This window comes from Pseudoliparis swirei, chromosome 19, assembly GCF_029220125.1.
Source record: "Pseudoliparis swirei isolate HS2019 ecotype Mariana Trench chromosome 19, NWPU_hadal_v1, whole genome shotgun sequence".
Lineage (NCBI taxonomy): Eukaryota > Metazoa > Chordata > Actinopteri > Perciformes > Liparidae > Pseudoliparis > Pseudoliparis swirei.
Window position 1 is genome coordinate 23,171,056 of NC_079406.1, and position 17,058 is coordinate 23,188,113.

The 17,058-nt window shown below is 41.7% G+C and overlaps 1 protein-coding gene across 1 annotated transcript; it reads right to left on the minus strand.

Moving 5' to 3' along the window:
* Nucleotides 1-4,390: 4,390 nt before the first annotated feature.
* LOC130209326 (uncharacterized) lies at nt 4,391-16,650 on the minus strand. Its single transcript, XM_056438889.1, has 28 exons — nt 16,591-16,650; nt 16,378-16,414; nt 16,216-16,275; nt 15,973-16,055; nt 15,830-15,885; nt 15,722-15,743; nt 15,531-15,574; nt 15,380-15,432; nt 14,481-15,189; nt 14,272-14,324; nt 13,633-13,719; nt 10,411-12,339; nt 10,130-10,175; nt 9,959-10,017; nt 9,768-9,872; nt 9,563-9,678; nt 8,242-8,332; nt 7,761-7,877; nt 7,581-7,668; nt 7,389-7,451; nt 7,261-7,300; nt 7,071-7,175; nt 6,840-6,940; nt 5,983-6,048; nt 5,594-5,703; nt 5,335-5,456; nt 5,004-5,129; nt 4,391-4,487 (listed from the first exon to the last, which is right to left on the minus strand). Exons 1-28 carry the CDS (start codon nt 16,617-16,619, stop codon nt 4,391-4,393), a joined length of 4,614 nt encoding a protein of 1,537 aa, XP_056294864.1. The 5' UTR covers nt 16,620-16,650.
* Nucleotides 16,651-17,058: the final 408 nt, after the last annotated feature.

The window sequence follows — 17,058 nt, forward strand, 5'->3', positions numbered from 1 at the left end:
TTGTGAAAAGAGAGCGGAAGAAAAAATCCCCCACTGGTCGCAATCACACTCGAATGCACCGCTTCGTGATTTATTACCGATGGCAACAAAAAGGTGAGCGGAGCAGATATTTCGATAGATAGATGCACAGACTGCAGTGTGGAGGAGGGGGGGGGGGGAAATAAAAAATGATTTCCAAAGTTTACTGCGAAACAAACGGAGCTCAGAGGCCTGACCTCAGCCATCCGACACCTTTGGGATGCATTCCAAATGCAGACTGTGAGCCTTGTCGCCCGACATCAGGGCCAGACTTTACTTTACTTTACTGCTCTCGGGGCCACGCAGGCATAGAAAGAGGGCTAGAACATTTTTACTGAAGTACAAGGACAATACTTTATTTTTAAGTAGGTAAGATATTGACTTACAAAAGTAAGTATAAATGACAAATAAAGTCAAAATGGCAAATACATGTCATGGTGCACATCACATCACAGCCTTTATGTCCAAACCAATTATATATCCATTTTCTCACGTTGCTACCTACATCAAGTTTTTCGCGTCGCCCAAAACGCGTGAGTTTTCTCGCTCGACCATTCACCGTGTTCACACCATAAGTGTCGAGACGCTCCGCGAGGGGCGGGGCTTATCTCCGTGCCTCGTCTCCGTAAAGACCGTTATCATCTCCTTCATCCACCAGAATAACTAACCACTAGTTCTGCTTTATATTTGTTGTGGACGTCCCACACACTAACGCCCTCGTGTTTGGGTTCATGACATCACCTGTAGGCTCACTCAGCTCGGTCACTTTCACCGATGAAGCGACTGTTACGTCTGGAAGATTTCCGCTTCCAGCGCTACGAGAGCGGAACTCAAGAGCCGATTGGCCCGAGTTGTGAGATGACCGCCTCAAAGTTGAAATATTTCAACTCGGGGCGAAAATTGCGCCGCTGAAAACGCGTCGCCCATATCGCGTCGCCCGGAAAAATATTGCGTCTATCGCAGCCACAAGCGTCTGTACGTTGACTTTTCATGGGATTCGGTCACGCGAAAAAATAGTTTCGCTTTTGGTGTGAACGCACCTTAAGGAGGCGAAAACTCCATTATAAAAAAACATCAAAGGGCAACGATTGTCAATTATGGGTTTGACATCACCGGAGCAGACCGCCATTAGCCAAACACAATCACGCGTGTTAAGAGCGACGAAGAAGAGCTCACGGCAGCCAATCACATCGCAGCGTGCGTTCGTGTACTCGTCTGAAGGCCTTCCTGCAGATCTTGTGCATCGGCGATGTCCTCCACAATCTGAATTCACAATCCGTCTGCTCCCCCACAACAGGGGTCACACTTTTGGAGCTGGGTGTGGCTCCTGGTGTCACCTCTGTGAGGTTGAAGGGGGGAAAAAACTGGCCTCACACGCAACTCACTGAAGGTTCCTCAGTGGACGCAGAGGTCAAGAGGTCAAGAGGCCAGCATTAGCCAGAGGCACACTCAGCACCTGGTATTTGTGGGTGTGTTTGATTTGGATCTCAGTTCGTGCCCCCTTGGTGGAGCTTAAACCAGGGATTCATTATTGTCAACAGGTTGTTGTTGTTGTTTTTTGCCTTTGCGGAGGTACAACAAAAATGCTTACGTTAACCCTGTGACATTGGATTATTGTAGGCTACTGTTTGCAAACTGCTTGACATGGTTGTGACTCCTCCCCCCACCTTATACACCCATTCCCACACCAGCTAACCAGTGGCGGCTGGTGATTTTTTTTGGGGGGGGGGGGGGGGCGCAGTTGGGCGACGCGGTTTAAATAGCACTCAACAATGAGAAGAAAAGAGGTTTTGAGTAGAATATTGTAAAAAACAAAGCTTTATTTCAAGAACACAGCGTGCTCAACACTGTCCAATAACAACTATCAACACACTGTGACTTTGGGCATGAGAGGTTCAGAGCAGCTTTAAGAAACATTGGGTTGGGTTTCAGAGGTTTGCAAAATAAAAGAGTTTCACCCTCACATGAAAGAGGTTCAGAGCAGAATAGAGTCAGAAAGAGATCACATGTTACATTGGGTGACAGAGTAGACCCACTACTGTAAAGACAAGTAGCCTCCTCTCTTTAAAGTTGGCAAACTTCTCAATAACTCTCTGGTTAAAGTCAATCATGTCTGTAACCAGCCTGTTTCCATTATTCTTGAGGGAATGTGTCTGTTTTTCAGAACTTCTTCATTGTGTTTTCGATGCCAGTTCGGTCTCCTTCTGCTGCTCTGCAAACAGGGTTAGCTTCATGCTGTTAGCTAGATGGCTGCGGCAAGATTCGTGCTTTACACTTGTCTGAAGCTCTTTCGATCCCTCACCCCGCTGTAGTCCAGAGAGTTTCAGTCCCAGGACTTTGGAACAACAGACAGGAGAAACTAAACAGCGCATTACTCACTGAGCTCCAGCTGACCAGCTCCGTTAGCAACCTGCTCCCGTAGCTCCGTGGAGCTCTCTGGCTGAGGGAAGATACGTCTCTGATCTGCCGAATAGTCCAATCACGTGAAATAACAAACAATGTCATTGGCCAGAGCGCACATTTTTGTGCCCCAAGATTCACGTTTCATCCGCCAATGAGAAGCCGTCCTTGCCAAAACGACCGTGAAATGTTTTCTCGCTCCCCGCACACACACGTTGGGCCGGTGCCCCGAAAATGGGGCGGGGCTTCTCTCCGTGATGATGGAGATATATTATATTTTTTCACATTAACTTAAGTGGTTGTTGGCAGGCTGACGGTCTCCCACACACATTTAGTGCGTCAACACGGTATATTTACTATTTAAATGATTTGGCATATGATGTTTTTTGACAGGATGTATTTATTTCAATTTTTTTTTTTTCATCTCAAAATTTTAAGAGGGGCGGCGCCCGAGCGCCCTAGCGCCCTCTACGGACGCACCGCCACTGTAGATGACATACAACACTTTCATTGCTTGAATAACCTAAAATAGTCAATGTGGCGTCGACAATGACACGCTTTCTGATCCGAGAACAAGCGGTTCAGGATATTAATGTTAGCGATTGTAAATAACACAGCTGGTAAGATCATTGGTGCCCCACTCCCTTCCTTGCAAGACATTTACACCACCCGCCTCACCCGGAGAGCTACCTCGATTGTGAATGACACCAGCCACCCTGCACACAGTCTGTTCAGCCTCCTACCCTCTGGAAGAAGGTATAGGAGCCTCCGTTGCCGCACCACCAGACTCAGTAATGGCTTCATACACCGAGCTGTCAGGAAGCTAAATTCTCTCCCCTCACTCCTCCCAGCCATATCCTCCAGTCTGACAGGAAGCTGAAAATCCCCCCGCCCCCCTAAAAAATCACTCAAAACTCTGCACTTTAATCACTTGTATTCACTTGTTTAAAATTGTATTACATATTTATAGTATTTATAACAACTGTACATGAATCTTTAGGTTTACTTAGTATTAGGAAATGTCTTGTCTTATCTGTTGTGCCTATGCACTTTTATGTTTCACCGTGGGAGAGTGGGAAATGTCCTATCGATTCCTTTGTATGTCTTAACATGTGAAGAAACTGACAATAAAGCTACTACTACTCATGTTGACGTGTGGAACAATATGACAAACAAGACCGAGGCTACAACTGATCTGATGTAATCCGTCAATTTGAACCAAATGCACTAAAATGTTTAGTTTTTTTATGTGAAAAAGCCAGATAACACATTTTGAAGCTTTAATTAGTTGGAATGCTTCAGCAGTCCAACTCTTGTTCTTGTCTTCTTTATTAGTTGGTTCTCCCTCTCTTTTTTCATTTATCTTTCTCCTGTCTCTCAATTTAGTTATTTTTCTCTCTGGTTCTCATGTCTGACTTTCCTCCCTCTCTGTCATTTCTTGGGTTGTGATTCATATCTTTGAATATTTAGAAGATAAAGTTGTGCTTATCTGTTCGTTACATATTTCCACCCAATATATTTGTGCTTCATTATTTTCAGCAGGAAGTTTCCCTTTTTGATATGTTCAGATGTTTAAGCTATATTCAGCCTATTTCAGCTCTTGGCAGCTATTTTCAGCTCTGTTCGGCTTTTTAAAAAACTATTTCAGCTAATTCCAGACATGTTCAGCTATTCCCAGACATTTTCAGTTAATCATTTCATATTTCAGCTATTTTCAGTTATTCATTTCATATTTCAGCTATATTCAGTTATTCATTTCATATTTCAGCTATTTCCAGATATTTTCAGTTATTTATTTCATATTTCAGCTATTTTCAAACCTCTTTCAGCAATTTAGTTTTTATTTTTCAGCTTCAAGCTTTAAAATGTTAGCATTCCAATGCATTTTCAGAAGGAAATGCTTTTTCTAGTTATTCAACATCTATACTGTACAAAAGAGTTTGAGAAAGAATTGGAACAACAAATGCTGGTCTCAACAAAGCAGATTTTTATGAATGTTTTTGGTGATCTTGGTCAGGACGTTCTTGGCTGGACTGAACGACGCCACGATTTCCTCAATCTGCTGGATCCTGTGAATAAATGAAAACATTACATATACATCAAACTACATAGCGCCGAGTCAGCGCTGCGCTTACTGAGCGACCACACCTCCTGTGCAGTGTGTTTTTTGTTGTGTGAATATTATGATCTAATTCGCCATGAACAACACTGACGGAGGACGTTACCGGTTACAGAAGCAATTGGTTTGTCTGAGAAAGTTTGTAAAAAGCGTTAAGCTAAAGAACACTTTATTTGAAGGCTATACATACCTACACACCTTTTTAAGTCATTAAAAGAACATAATCAATAAACAGCAACAAATAAGAACAGAACGGGCCATTGGAAACAACGCAATAAAAGAAGGTCACCTAATAGGAAAATATCATATGATAAATGTTTAATAATTTAAATAATAAAACCATAAAATATGTAAAGGAAGAAAGAAAAAAAGACGCGGTTTGGCAGTTACACTCGCGTAGACGGCTGCTTAGATCGACATGAAGGCGTATCCGTAAGTGAAAAACGTCATCTTTGTTTGAACTTACGTTGTGTTGCCAATAACGCTTTTGAAGCTCTGCACTTGAAAGACACAGAGGCGGTCGACCAAACTGACGGAGAAGACCACTTCAAACTTGGAGAATGTCTTGAGACTGCTGAAGATGATGTGCACTCTGGATAAGACAAAGAGAATGGTCATTATAAGGTGTAATGTTACCGTTTTTCAACAATGGATCACTAGTTTAATTACTTTGTATTGTATTTGTATTGCGTTTCATATTTTGACGCCACTTGTTTTGCTACGTACAGGCTAAATTAATCACAACGTTGCCTGTAAAAAGGCTGCACTAGCTGTGTCTGGTTGGGTAGAGTTCTTACCGAGTGTCCACGCAGCTGATGTGGAGAATATCGAGGCGTAGACCCCCCCACAGGTGCAGCAGGCGCAGCTCCTCTCCCAGCAGACGGCAGCGACTCACCACCAGGCCGACGTCGTGGAGCAGCTACACACAACACAGATTCACATCAACCACGACTGACTGAAACAACTTGAACACGCCTGACATCAAACATGACGCGCACAACATGCAGCCACACATGTGCCCCTCTTGCAATAGAACAAGTATCCATTCACGCCTACCGTTGGAACATGTCTGCCGGTTGGATACTTCCCCAGCCAGTCACTTTCTCCCTCGATGTACTCAGAGAGCAGCGCGTGAACGAGGCAGGCATGACCCCGGGACTTCTCACCTAGTGAGAGAACAAAATGCACAGCAGTCGGTTTCCTTTCTTTTTGAGACAAATATCCGGTAACAAGAATGTCCTCAAGTGTATCCTTATTATAAAGGCCTCACAGCTAAGCAATGATGCAACAAGCTCAACATCCAAAGACACGGAAGATATTTAGACAAGAGAGGAGATGAGGAAGACATGAATCGAGATTTGAGTTCATGTGAATCCAAACGCAAGAGTCGCCACACATATTCTGACATGACACAACGGTCTGGTTAGAAGCTTTTCTTTTCTTACCGTCAAGTTGAAGTTTGAATTCGAGGTGGAGTATTTTCCTCTCAGACTGATTATCAGCATCATTTCCTTCAAATCAAACAACAAAGAAGAATTGTATTATATATATATATACACACACACACACACAAAAACTTTAAAGCATGGCTGTAAATTAAAACACCAATCAAACTAGAATGGGCACTCGGTAGAGCGCATACCTTCGCATATCACAAGATTGGGCATTGAATTATGAACATTTTGGCATTAGTTGCATGCCAATTGGATAAAAATTGACTGCGCTATGGTAAAAAGAAGATTTTGAACTTTCCATGACCTTGACCTTTAACCCGATTGATCCCAAAATCTAATCAAATGGTCCCCGGATAATAACCAATCATCCCACCAAATTTCATGCGATTCAAGAAGATTTTTACCTTTTCATGACCTTGACCTTTGACCCGATCAATCCCAAAATCTAATCAAATGCCCCCCGGATAATAACCAATCATCCCACCAAATTTCATGCGATTCGGTTTAAAACTTTTGTTGTTATGCGAATAACACGCATACAAATAAATAAATACACGGCGATCAAAACATAACCTTCCGCATTTTCAATGCGAAGGTAATGACACAAAGTCTGTAAAGATCATTTCACTCTGCCGGCTAGGACACTGGTGAACTTTGTAAACTTAGTGTGGCTAAAAGGGCGACATGGTTCAAATGTTCAGCCTTTAGAGACATATTTGTGGACGCACATGTTAAATGAAAAATAATAATTCTTGCAGAAACAGTATGAATGCCGTCCAGCATCTATAAGCTGATCTTAATTATCCACTCATTCCCTCTTCAGTGCCCGTCTGTTGAAGACCACTTACCACAGGATTCTTCATAGACCAGCTCCAGGTGCACGGTCTCATAAAGGAACGTGTAGGTGGTGCAGTTGTCCGTCTTCTCTGCAAACTTCCATTCATTCAAACTGAGGTAAGATGAGGTAAGGAATGTACAGAAAGGACTTTGCTTTAATATCATGGTCTCATATGAAAGTGGTTCGAGATGCACCACCGTGAGTGTTTTGTGAATGAGCTTCTGCGTGTTTTGAACCTGACCCATGCAGCATGTCCACCTGGCTCTCAAACTTCCTCGTCTCAGCTTTTAGTCTGGTCAGTTTATTTGAATTCTGCTTCTTCTGCGTCTCCAGTTTGGCTATTTGCCTGAGGCAAAAGCAAAGAAAAAGAATGAACATTTAAAGTATTTAAACATAAAAATTAAAAAATTCATTACAAATTCTCAACTCACTGTTCCTTATCCGCCAAAGCCTCAGCGACTTTCTGCATTTCTGTAAAAAAGAAGAAAAAGAAATTCAACATTCAATTCAAGGTCATCAGAATGAATTAATACAATCATGAAAAGGGATTACAAGTTACCTTCCTGACGGGATTTCAGACTCGGTTTGTCTTCGAAACCCGTTTCTTCAACGGCAGTAAGTTCTAGAGGACGGTAAAAAGAGAGAAAGTGCACTTCATCATCGCAGTCACACCAATACGGCCCCATTCCTTTGGGTCTGAATTATTAACCTTTCATAGAGAGAAGGTGGCACAGTAAACACAGGAGCATACCGGTTTCTAAGTCATGAATACAGTCATCCAAACTTTTTAGCATCTCATCTGCTTCCTCAACCGCTGCTCTCGGCCTCTGCTGCGCCTCCTGAAAATGTAAAAAAATATCCTTTACGTTCCATGTGCTTTAAAATAATCACGATGTTGCGATTCAGTATTTCTGCGTGTGGAGGCTCTTACCAGACTAGCCTGCGAAATATTGGAGAACAACACCTCCTTCATTTCATGGGACTGAACTTTGCTAAACTTTCTGAAGAGGTTATTTCTCTCTTTTAGTTTTGCACCAAATGATTTGAGCTGCGAATTCAGACAAACACAGTCAGTCAGGGCAACACAAAATATACACCCAATTGATTCTCTTCCCACTGCTACATCGACTAACAGCTGAAGAATAAATCACAGTCTTTGAACAGAATTACAATTATGTGTGTATAAGTGTACAACATATAAGATATATCAACTGTTTTATTTATTTAAAGGGCTATGTCGGTAGTCAACACACAAACATAAAGTACCTGACATTGGGAAACAATATTAATTCTAATAATTTTCTCGAGGTTTTATTTGCTAGGGTCAAATTTACCCCAGGGGTAAAAGATGTGAGTACATTTGAAGGTAACAGGAGGGTTAAAAAGAAACACACTTGTTTAACCTTTCATACCTCTTTCTCTGAAGAATTTCTCACTTCTTCCCACAAAGCTCTATTAACAATCTTCAGTGGTCTGTCCTGGTCTTGCATTCGCCACTTCAACCTGGGGAGAACCCAACAAGCCTGTGTTTTAGATTACCTTCTTACGACAGCATCTACCTATGGCTCTTCCGATTGTATTCTGCAATTTCGGACACAGTCCAACAAGATGTTCTGCTTTTAACAAATGCCTAGCATGCCAAGCAGCTAACCCCGGTGCGCCCCGTCTTGTAATACCCCTCGTTTCTCCGAGAGGCGTGAGGGAGGCACCGTGATGTCCGTTCTGCTCTCAGCACAACGTGAGAGGACGTCGAGCTGCTCAGACGGTTGGTTGTTTTGATACAAGTGGCAGAAACAAGGAAATTACTCTAATTGTGGTTTTGCCCGGCAGCTGCTCCAGGAGATGGACCTTCAGCTGCCTGTATGAGACTGCACCGGGGGTCTGATCGAGGGGATTGACCCGACACCTCGCTGGATCAGCCAACTTCCTGTTGCTGAGGTTAGACCCAGCTGGGCGACTCCCGGAGCAGACGTTTGTGCTGGCTGAACTCAAGTTTACGTTCGGCCACTCTGGATTGGTCAGTGAACAAACTATCCAAACATCCACGGATTATCAGGAGACGTCACACTTGATGATTCAAAGATAACAGTGATATTTTGGCCTCAGAAGTTTGGCTTATTACCTTCGCATTGAAAATGCGGAAGGTTATGTTTTGATCGCCGTGTATTTATTTATTTATTTGTATGCGTGTTATTCGCATAACTCAAAAAGTATTAAACCGAATCGCATGCAATTTGGTGGGATGATTGTTTATTATCCGGGGACCATTTGATTAGATTTTGGGATCGATCGGGTCAAAGTCATGAAAAGGTCAACATCCTCTTGAATCGCATGAAATTTGGTGGGATGATTGGTTATTATCCGGGGACCATTTGATTAGATTTTGGGATCAATCGGGTCAAAGGTCAAGGATAGGTCAAAATCTTGTTTTTACCATAGCACCGCTCTACCGAGTGCCCGTTCTAGTTTCTGTGTGTTTTTGCGCTGGTGTTAGTTTGTAGCTTTATTTTTCAATAACTGATAACTGTGAATTAAGATTGCATCAACCTAGCAGAGATGAAAGGATGAACCCCAGTTTACTGGTAGAAGATGGACAAGTACCACACATTGCACCTTTAAGGGGCCATGCTGACCTAAAATGAGACATAAACAGCCTTCAAGAAAAACCACAAGGTAAACAGCGTACTGTGACGAACAACAACAAATGTGTGACACAGACTCAAGCGTACGTACCCCTCCACCTTTTCTGTGAGATTTAGGACGTCCGTCTTATACACCATCTGTTTAGGAAGGTAGATGTATCTGTCTTTCAATAAATCCATTGTTGTGGAATCTGTGTCTGATAAAAGCTGCAAAAGAAGAAAGATTAAGAAAAGGTCATGTCGCCACATTTGGCTATTTTTTCATATATTTGTGATATTATTGAAGATGAACCTACTCTGCCAGGAAGGATGCTTTGCCGAGGATTATGGATGACAAAGTCTATGTCTATGTTGAGGAGTTTAAATAACTCCGACACTGTAATGTTGCCATCACCGAGTTTCTGTCACCAAAACATTGAGACCAATGAATAACTGTATAAAACAGGATATTTCCATGATCTATTCATAACATATGTCAACACTATACCCTCTGTAAATCATTGGTGTAGTCTTCAAGCTGGGATTCAAACAGGCTTCGTTTGAAAGCTGAAAAAAAACAACATCAATCAACTGAAAATCTGGGGAAGCACAATTATGTCCACAAAACCTCATCAAATATGAATTTCGATGATACTCAAGTGAATCTATAACAACTTACTTGATTCAAATGTGGAGTAATCTGTGCTCTGTGTAGTCTGTAGAGACTGAAAATAGAAAAAAATGAAGAACCTCCATTACAAAAAAAGTGTAATATAATATACTGGACATTTTTTAATCAAAGTCAATATGCAAGTGAGGTGGGGTTAGTTCTCGTCAGTTTTTCCCACAAAAATATGATAAATATACCATTATAAATAGGCATATAAAAGGTAAATAAAAAAAGGTAAACAAAGACATTATCTATTATTTGAGAATTTACAATCCTCTAATTTGACCTACCGACTCAACGTCAGTGGGCGCCTCAGTAGATGTTTTCATTCTCTTTTCATCCTCCATGTTGTTTTCATCAACTGGCAAAGATCTCCTCTTCCCATGGACAGAACTAGGAGCGTCCTCTGTAAATACAGTGTCCTCCAACAGCTCATCCACGTGGAACCCTTTTCCAGCGGCTCTCTGAGGACTCGTGTCCAGCGTTTCTGACACATCTTCGTAGCTTCCGAGCTCTTCGTGATAGATATTGCTCAGATCATCGTCAAAGCTGCTCAGTTTATTCGTAACATTGACAGTAGCCGTCCTTTTATGTTCTCCCGCAGAATTCTGCTTCTTCGGATCTTTGCCTCTTTGAGGGAGTTTTGCCTTGAAGCTTCCCACCGAGAGTCTCGACAGAAGTTGCTTAGTCTTCAGGTTGAAAGGAGTTGGACAGGTAGTAGCAGGACAGGGCAGTTCTACTTGCATAAGACTTTGATCGTGTGTTTTTTCTTCCATGTTCACCAAACCCATTTCAAGTTCAGGTCCTGGTACCGGTGGGCATTCGATTTCATCTTTTGAGTCATCGTCCATGTCGTGTTGCAGAGGTGCTGTGCAGGCCTCCATGGCGACGGTGACGGGAGCGGTATTAATGATGTGGCTCAAACGTCTTACTTTTGATTGGAGATCGGCCAAACTAATTCGCCAAGACGTCTGTGAAGGCGCTGCTTCAACATCGTGTTTGACGGCACCGGGTGAATTCTCCATCTCCGCAGATAATGTACAAGTTTGATTTCTTGGTTCGCACCCGGTGATAGTTTCCTTTGAGTGAAGAGAATCAGGCAGGTTGGATGATGCCAGTGCTTCACTGCTTAACTGGGAAGTGACCTCGGTTTTTGTTAAATGGTCTGAATTGGGGCTCAAGTCCTGTGTGGAAGAGGGGCATTGAGGTGGCTCGTCCGTTTGTCCCAAAATGCAGCACGTCTGAGTTTCATTCATTGCCATGCTTACATCGTGCTCTGGATCTTCCATCGTGGTTTTAAGTGTTGGCTTCTTCACAGCAGAGTGAACTAAAGCTGGAGCTTGCTTTTCAGTCTCCACATCGGGCTTCTGTGTTTTCACTTGGGGCGGGAAGTCATTTGTGTCTTCAGTTTTTTGAGGGGACGGTGCAGTAAGAGCCGCTGCTCTGGTGATCACAGGGTTAGCCACGGGGCCACTTGTCTCGTTTCGGGGGGTTTTAAATCCTGCTGATAAAGATCGGTCTCTCCGCTGAAGATGGGTCTTCTCCGCTGAGAGGGGAGGATTCGTGTTTTCATGGCTGGATAAAATGTCCGAATCTCGGCGATCTGATGCAGACTTGCGGTCGAACTTTACAGTGAGGTTCTCGGTCTCGTCCATAGCTGCGTCTGTTCCAGTGAACCTCACCGTTGTCTCTCCACAAGCAGGTAAAGTCCCCACATTTTGGGGAGACTGCGGTTGAAAATATATGTCTACCGTGTGACTTCTTGTCATATCAATACAGGCGTCACCAGCAGAGAACCTCACTGTTCTCTCTCCATAAGCAGGTAAAAAGTCCACGTTTTGGGGAGACTGCAGTAGTAAATCGGTGTCTATGTTGACTGTGTGACTTATTGTCATATCCATACAGGCGTCGTCAGCAGAGAACCTCACTGTTCTCTCTCCATAAGCAGGTAAAAAGTCCACGTTTTGGGGAGACTGCAGTAGTAAATCGGTGTCTATGTTGACTGTGTGACTTATTGTCATATCCATACAGGCGTCGTCAGCAGAGAACCTCACTGTTCTCTCTCCATAAGCAGGTAAAAAGTCCACGTTTTGGGGAGACTGCGGTTGTAAATCTGTGTCTATGTTGACCGTGTGACTTCTTGTCACCTCGATACAGACGTCGTCAGCAGAGAACCCCACTGTTTTCTCTCTGTAGTCGTCTTCATTATCGAAATTGACCTGAAGGAGACAACCGGGGAAAATGTATCACACTTTTCTGGGAAAGCAGGTGAACGTTATAATTTCAGAATTTAAACATTTGACCATTTCAAAGCCACAATTTCTAAAAAGGTCAGCAACCCCTTTCTAAAGCAAAGAAACCCGTACAGTCGCTGTGGTTTTCCATAACTAAACTCATGTGTTTATGAGTGAGATGTGAATTATCACCGTTTAGGATTATGCTTCGAAACTCCTAGGTTTGTATGGTTTCCATATTCAGAGAAATACAGTGTTTAAAGAGACGGTTTTTAAGTCCAACATATCAACAATTTCGAAATGTGTTAAAGCAGTCATTAAACAATTTTTACATATCCAGCAGATATGGAGAAATATTTGAGTTTGACACTATGACATTAACATTACGTTTAATTCATCAAGTGTTAGAATAAACTGATTACTGGAGCTTTAATGATAGTTTAGAGATGCAGTGTGAAATCAAGCATGCAGTATAGCGATTCATTCAGGAAACAAACGTGTGATCAAATTAAGAAAAGGTTTACGCTCACCTGATGTTTTTGCACCTTTTTCTTTAAAAAAGCAGTCAATGATGTATCCATAGCTTAATGTGGAGAGGGGAAATAATAAAGAAACTATTCAAACAAAGAAAAACAGCTTTCTAAACAGTTCCAATATTAAAAAATGAAACAAAGTTGAAGCTCTTGTCTGTAGCCTTGTCAAACTAATTGGAGTGTTAAGTGTTTCCACACCTTTGAGGGTAGATGATCCCAGTGATGCATTGTGCTGCTGTCGTGAAGTAATCTCTTGTTTCTTCAGACTTTCTTTTGGTTTCATGTCTTTTGTGGAGAAAGCAAACGGGAAAGGCTCATCTGAGCCAGTGAGTCCTGTACTGCGACCCGTCTGAGCTTCAGTCCAATCCACGTTGGCATCATGATCAGGACAGATTGTACTTTCATTAAAAGATTCTCCAGAAACCCTGGTTGTAATTAGTGACGGATTTTCTTTACCAACAGTACTTTTCAGCTGCGACACGGAGCCGTGAGTGTCAACGGTTTCCCTAGAAGACGCTGCAGTCGAAGGAACCATTTGTGCAATCGCAGGACGGCCACTGGGGGCACCGGGTGAAGAGAAACTTGAAAGGAAGTTTTTAAATCCAAGATTCAAACTGTTAGCTGACAGGCCAGGCGTACCAGTGTCACGTTTTCTCTCCACTAGGGATGAAGCATAGTCCATTTTTCCACGAGTGACAAAAGCGTCCACGTCTTGGTCTGAAGGAGCAAATAAACCGATGTTTACCGTGTGACACTGGGTCATATCCATCTCATCACCTGCAGTGAACATTATTGTTTTCTCTCTGCATTCGTCTGCTGTATCAAGATTGTCCTGAAAGAGAAAAGACATGGGAGAACATTAACCACAGGTATACATAATTAAAGACATAAAATGTGCGCAATTGGCAATAGTACATTACACGGTGCAAAAAATGAAAGGAAAGAATATTTGTATAAAACCAACATCAGATTAAAAAGCAGTAAGAAGATTTTAGAAATAAGGCAAAGAGGAGTTTACTCATTTATATATATATAATTTTTTTTCTTCTTTTTCTCAGTGTTCAATCTTAAGTAAAGTTTTTTTTTTTAACCCTTGTGTTGCCTTCGGGTCATTTTGACCCGATTCAATATTTAACCCTCCTGTCGCCTTCGGGTCAATTTGACCCGATTCAATGTTTAATGTCGGTGTTCTTTCGGGAGTCAACAAACAAACATAAAGTACCTCACACTTAAACTTGGAAAACAATATTAATTCTAATAATTTTCTGGAGATTTTAATAGCTGGGGTCATATTGACCTCAAGGGTAAAATATGTTAGTAAATATAAAGGTAACAGGAGGGTTAAACATTGAATCGGGTCAATTGTTTCGAAGGGTTAACTCACCTTGTGTCTTTGATTAAAATCCTTTAGAGATGGATTCTTCAAGAATGGCATATCTGAATTTGGAAATAAGATGCGAATAAAACATGTTAAATTAGTCGTGTGAAATAATATCAGCCTTCCAAAAAGACACAACAAGATGTCCTGTATTAAGTCAAAGCAAATACAATATTGGTGTCAATCAGATTTTTTCTTGAAAGAAAATAAAATACCTTGAGGGTTTAACGATGCCTGTGGTTTACTGATCTGCTGCGTTGTAGTCTTCTCTTTGGTCTGTGACACTCTGCTGTCAAGCCGGGAGTACATTTCTTGTGTGGGGAAAAGACACTGACAGGGATCATCGTCATCACTGCATCCCAGAATACGACCCGTCTGAGCTTCAGTCATATCCATTCTTGAATCATCTTCAGGCCAGAGTGCATTTCCATAAGATAATTCGGCAATCTTCCTGGATGTACCGAGTGACTTCTCCATCACAGCTGGAACAGAAGTTGGAGCCTGGTTTTCTTTGGCCACATCAGCCCTTTGTGTTTTAAGCTGGGCCACGGAGACGTTTGTTCTTTCAGTCGATGCAGCGGGCGTCATCGTGGCGATCACAGGATTAACGCTGGGTTCACTCGGTTTATAGAGACCTGCCAGAAAGTTTTCAAATCCGGGATCCAAAGTAAGTGCTGATGACGATACGTTGCTCTTCTCTACTCTTAGATCCATATTTCTGCTATTGGGCAGTGATACTGAGCCAATGTTCCTATTACGACTTCGGGTGATATCCACGGTGGTCAAAGAGTCAAACTTTTGTAGGGAAATGTCGGCATCATCTGCAGTGTTTATAGTGTGAGTGTGGGTCATGTCCATGGATGCATCATTTGTAGAAAACATCACAGTTTTCTCCCCAAAGTCTTGCCCAGTATCAAAGTTGGCCTGGTGAAGATAAGTGGCTTTAGTCAGTGAATGGTCACTAAATATCAAGTTCTACATGAAAACGTCTCATAAACATGATAATGAAGCATTGTATTAATATAACCATAACAAAGCAATTTAACCACGAGTGGCTGTGACAGTGGAATACAATTCAACTCGGACAAAAACAGCAAATTGACTTCAAGCTCACCGTTTCCTTTTGTTGAGAGGCGTGTAGAGGAGCATTCAACAGGGTTTCCATTCCTTAATTTGAGAGACTTGAGTTTAGTAAGCGTCATCTTACACTGTAACAAATAATGTGAGTAATATATGTTTGAGTTAAAAAAAAATTATATCCCTACCCATAATTTGTTGAATCCCATCTTCAGTGATCTCCACTTGGACCCTTATGAAAGTGAACACATAATATTATTGTTGTTAGTACAGAACATTTGGTTTGGGGTGACTTGAAGTCAAAGATTAGCATATCAAAGCATTGCTAAGGAGGTCAAAATCTTAATTTGGGGAGCTTGAAAAGATCAAGACACCTTACCCATGTTGTGTGGCTGTCGCTGCTGTTGAATAACAAAGGACACATATTACAAGGATGCTCCAAAAGCTAACAATAAATAAAATACTTAGAGCTATGAACATTACATACTTGTTGTTATTAACTCTTGTGAAGGACTTTGGGCAGGAGAGGCACTTTTGACATCCCTGTAAAGATAAAATACAGATTAGGTTAAAATGTGAAGTGTCTTTGCGGTAAATTTGAGCCTGACTTTTTTCCTCTTGGTGTCTCACTTTGAGAAAAAAAGAACGTCGTCGGCCTCGGCAAAACTGACTCTTCTTGAAATCCTCTTTTCCACTGGTTTGGCACACTCCACCTTTGTAAAAATAAAAAACAGACAAAGTAAAATATGAAACCATAAGCAAACTTTTCATCCTTGTTGGGCTGAGAATTGATACGAAAATATATTACGATTGGAGCTTATCTTTCATGACAAGAAAAATCCCCAAATCCCACAAATCTAGCAATTCAGTTACCACATGTTCCTGTTGCTGGGGCTCAGGAAATCGGCCTGATCTCCTTGGTGCTTTTAAAATCTAAAAATCAGAAATGGCAAAGGTTATGATTCAGGCGTATGAATATTTGTTTATACAAGAAATGTAAATGTACGTTATCCATAAACGATGTGTTGCACTGACCGAAGAAATGCGTCGATTAGAGAATCCACTGCCTTCACTGAAACAGCACATGAAACACAGGATTCAGATACGGTGGGTGTTCGTTCTTATGTGAAATGTGAATACAGACTCATATCAAAAATCAATGTTAATGCATTTGTAGTCTGTTGCTTTGAGATTCAGGCACAAAGCACACATATGTGCTTTCTTCTCACAATAGAAATGTTTACTCACTCATTCTTGGCAGGATCCAGAGGCTCCATCAACTGTGAACAAATGACAACTTGAGCTTGATACAGCAAACCAGATTATGCAGTACATGATTACATTATATTATAATGACTTTAAAAAAAGGTCTAGTTTAGGTCTAGTTAGCTTAGGTGCTCGTTAAAAGTTCGACACAACTTAAACATACTAACATGTAAGACACAACATCAACGCCGACCGTTAAGGATGCATTAGGTTTCTGGCTTGTCAACAGTCATTTTAACAAAACGAGCCTCAAGAATTTAAAAACGTCGCGCCCTCTGCGGTCATATCCGGTTTTATTCCGTTATTTCCGGTGTGGCAAAAACGACTTTTCTTTATTATCTGTCGTTGGAGGATTTTTATTTCTAGATTAATTATAGCTACGCGTTATGTTTATCATTATGTTATTGTTGTTTAATTAACATTTCTGCACTAACCGAAATAAGCAGCGAA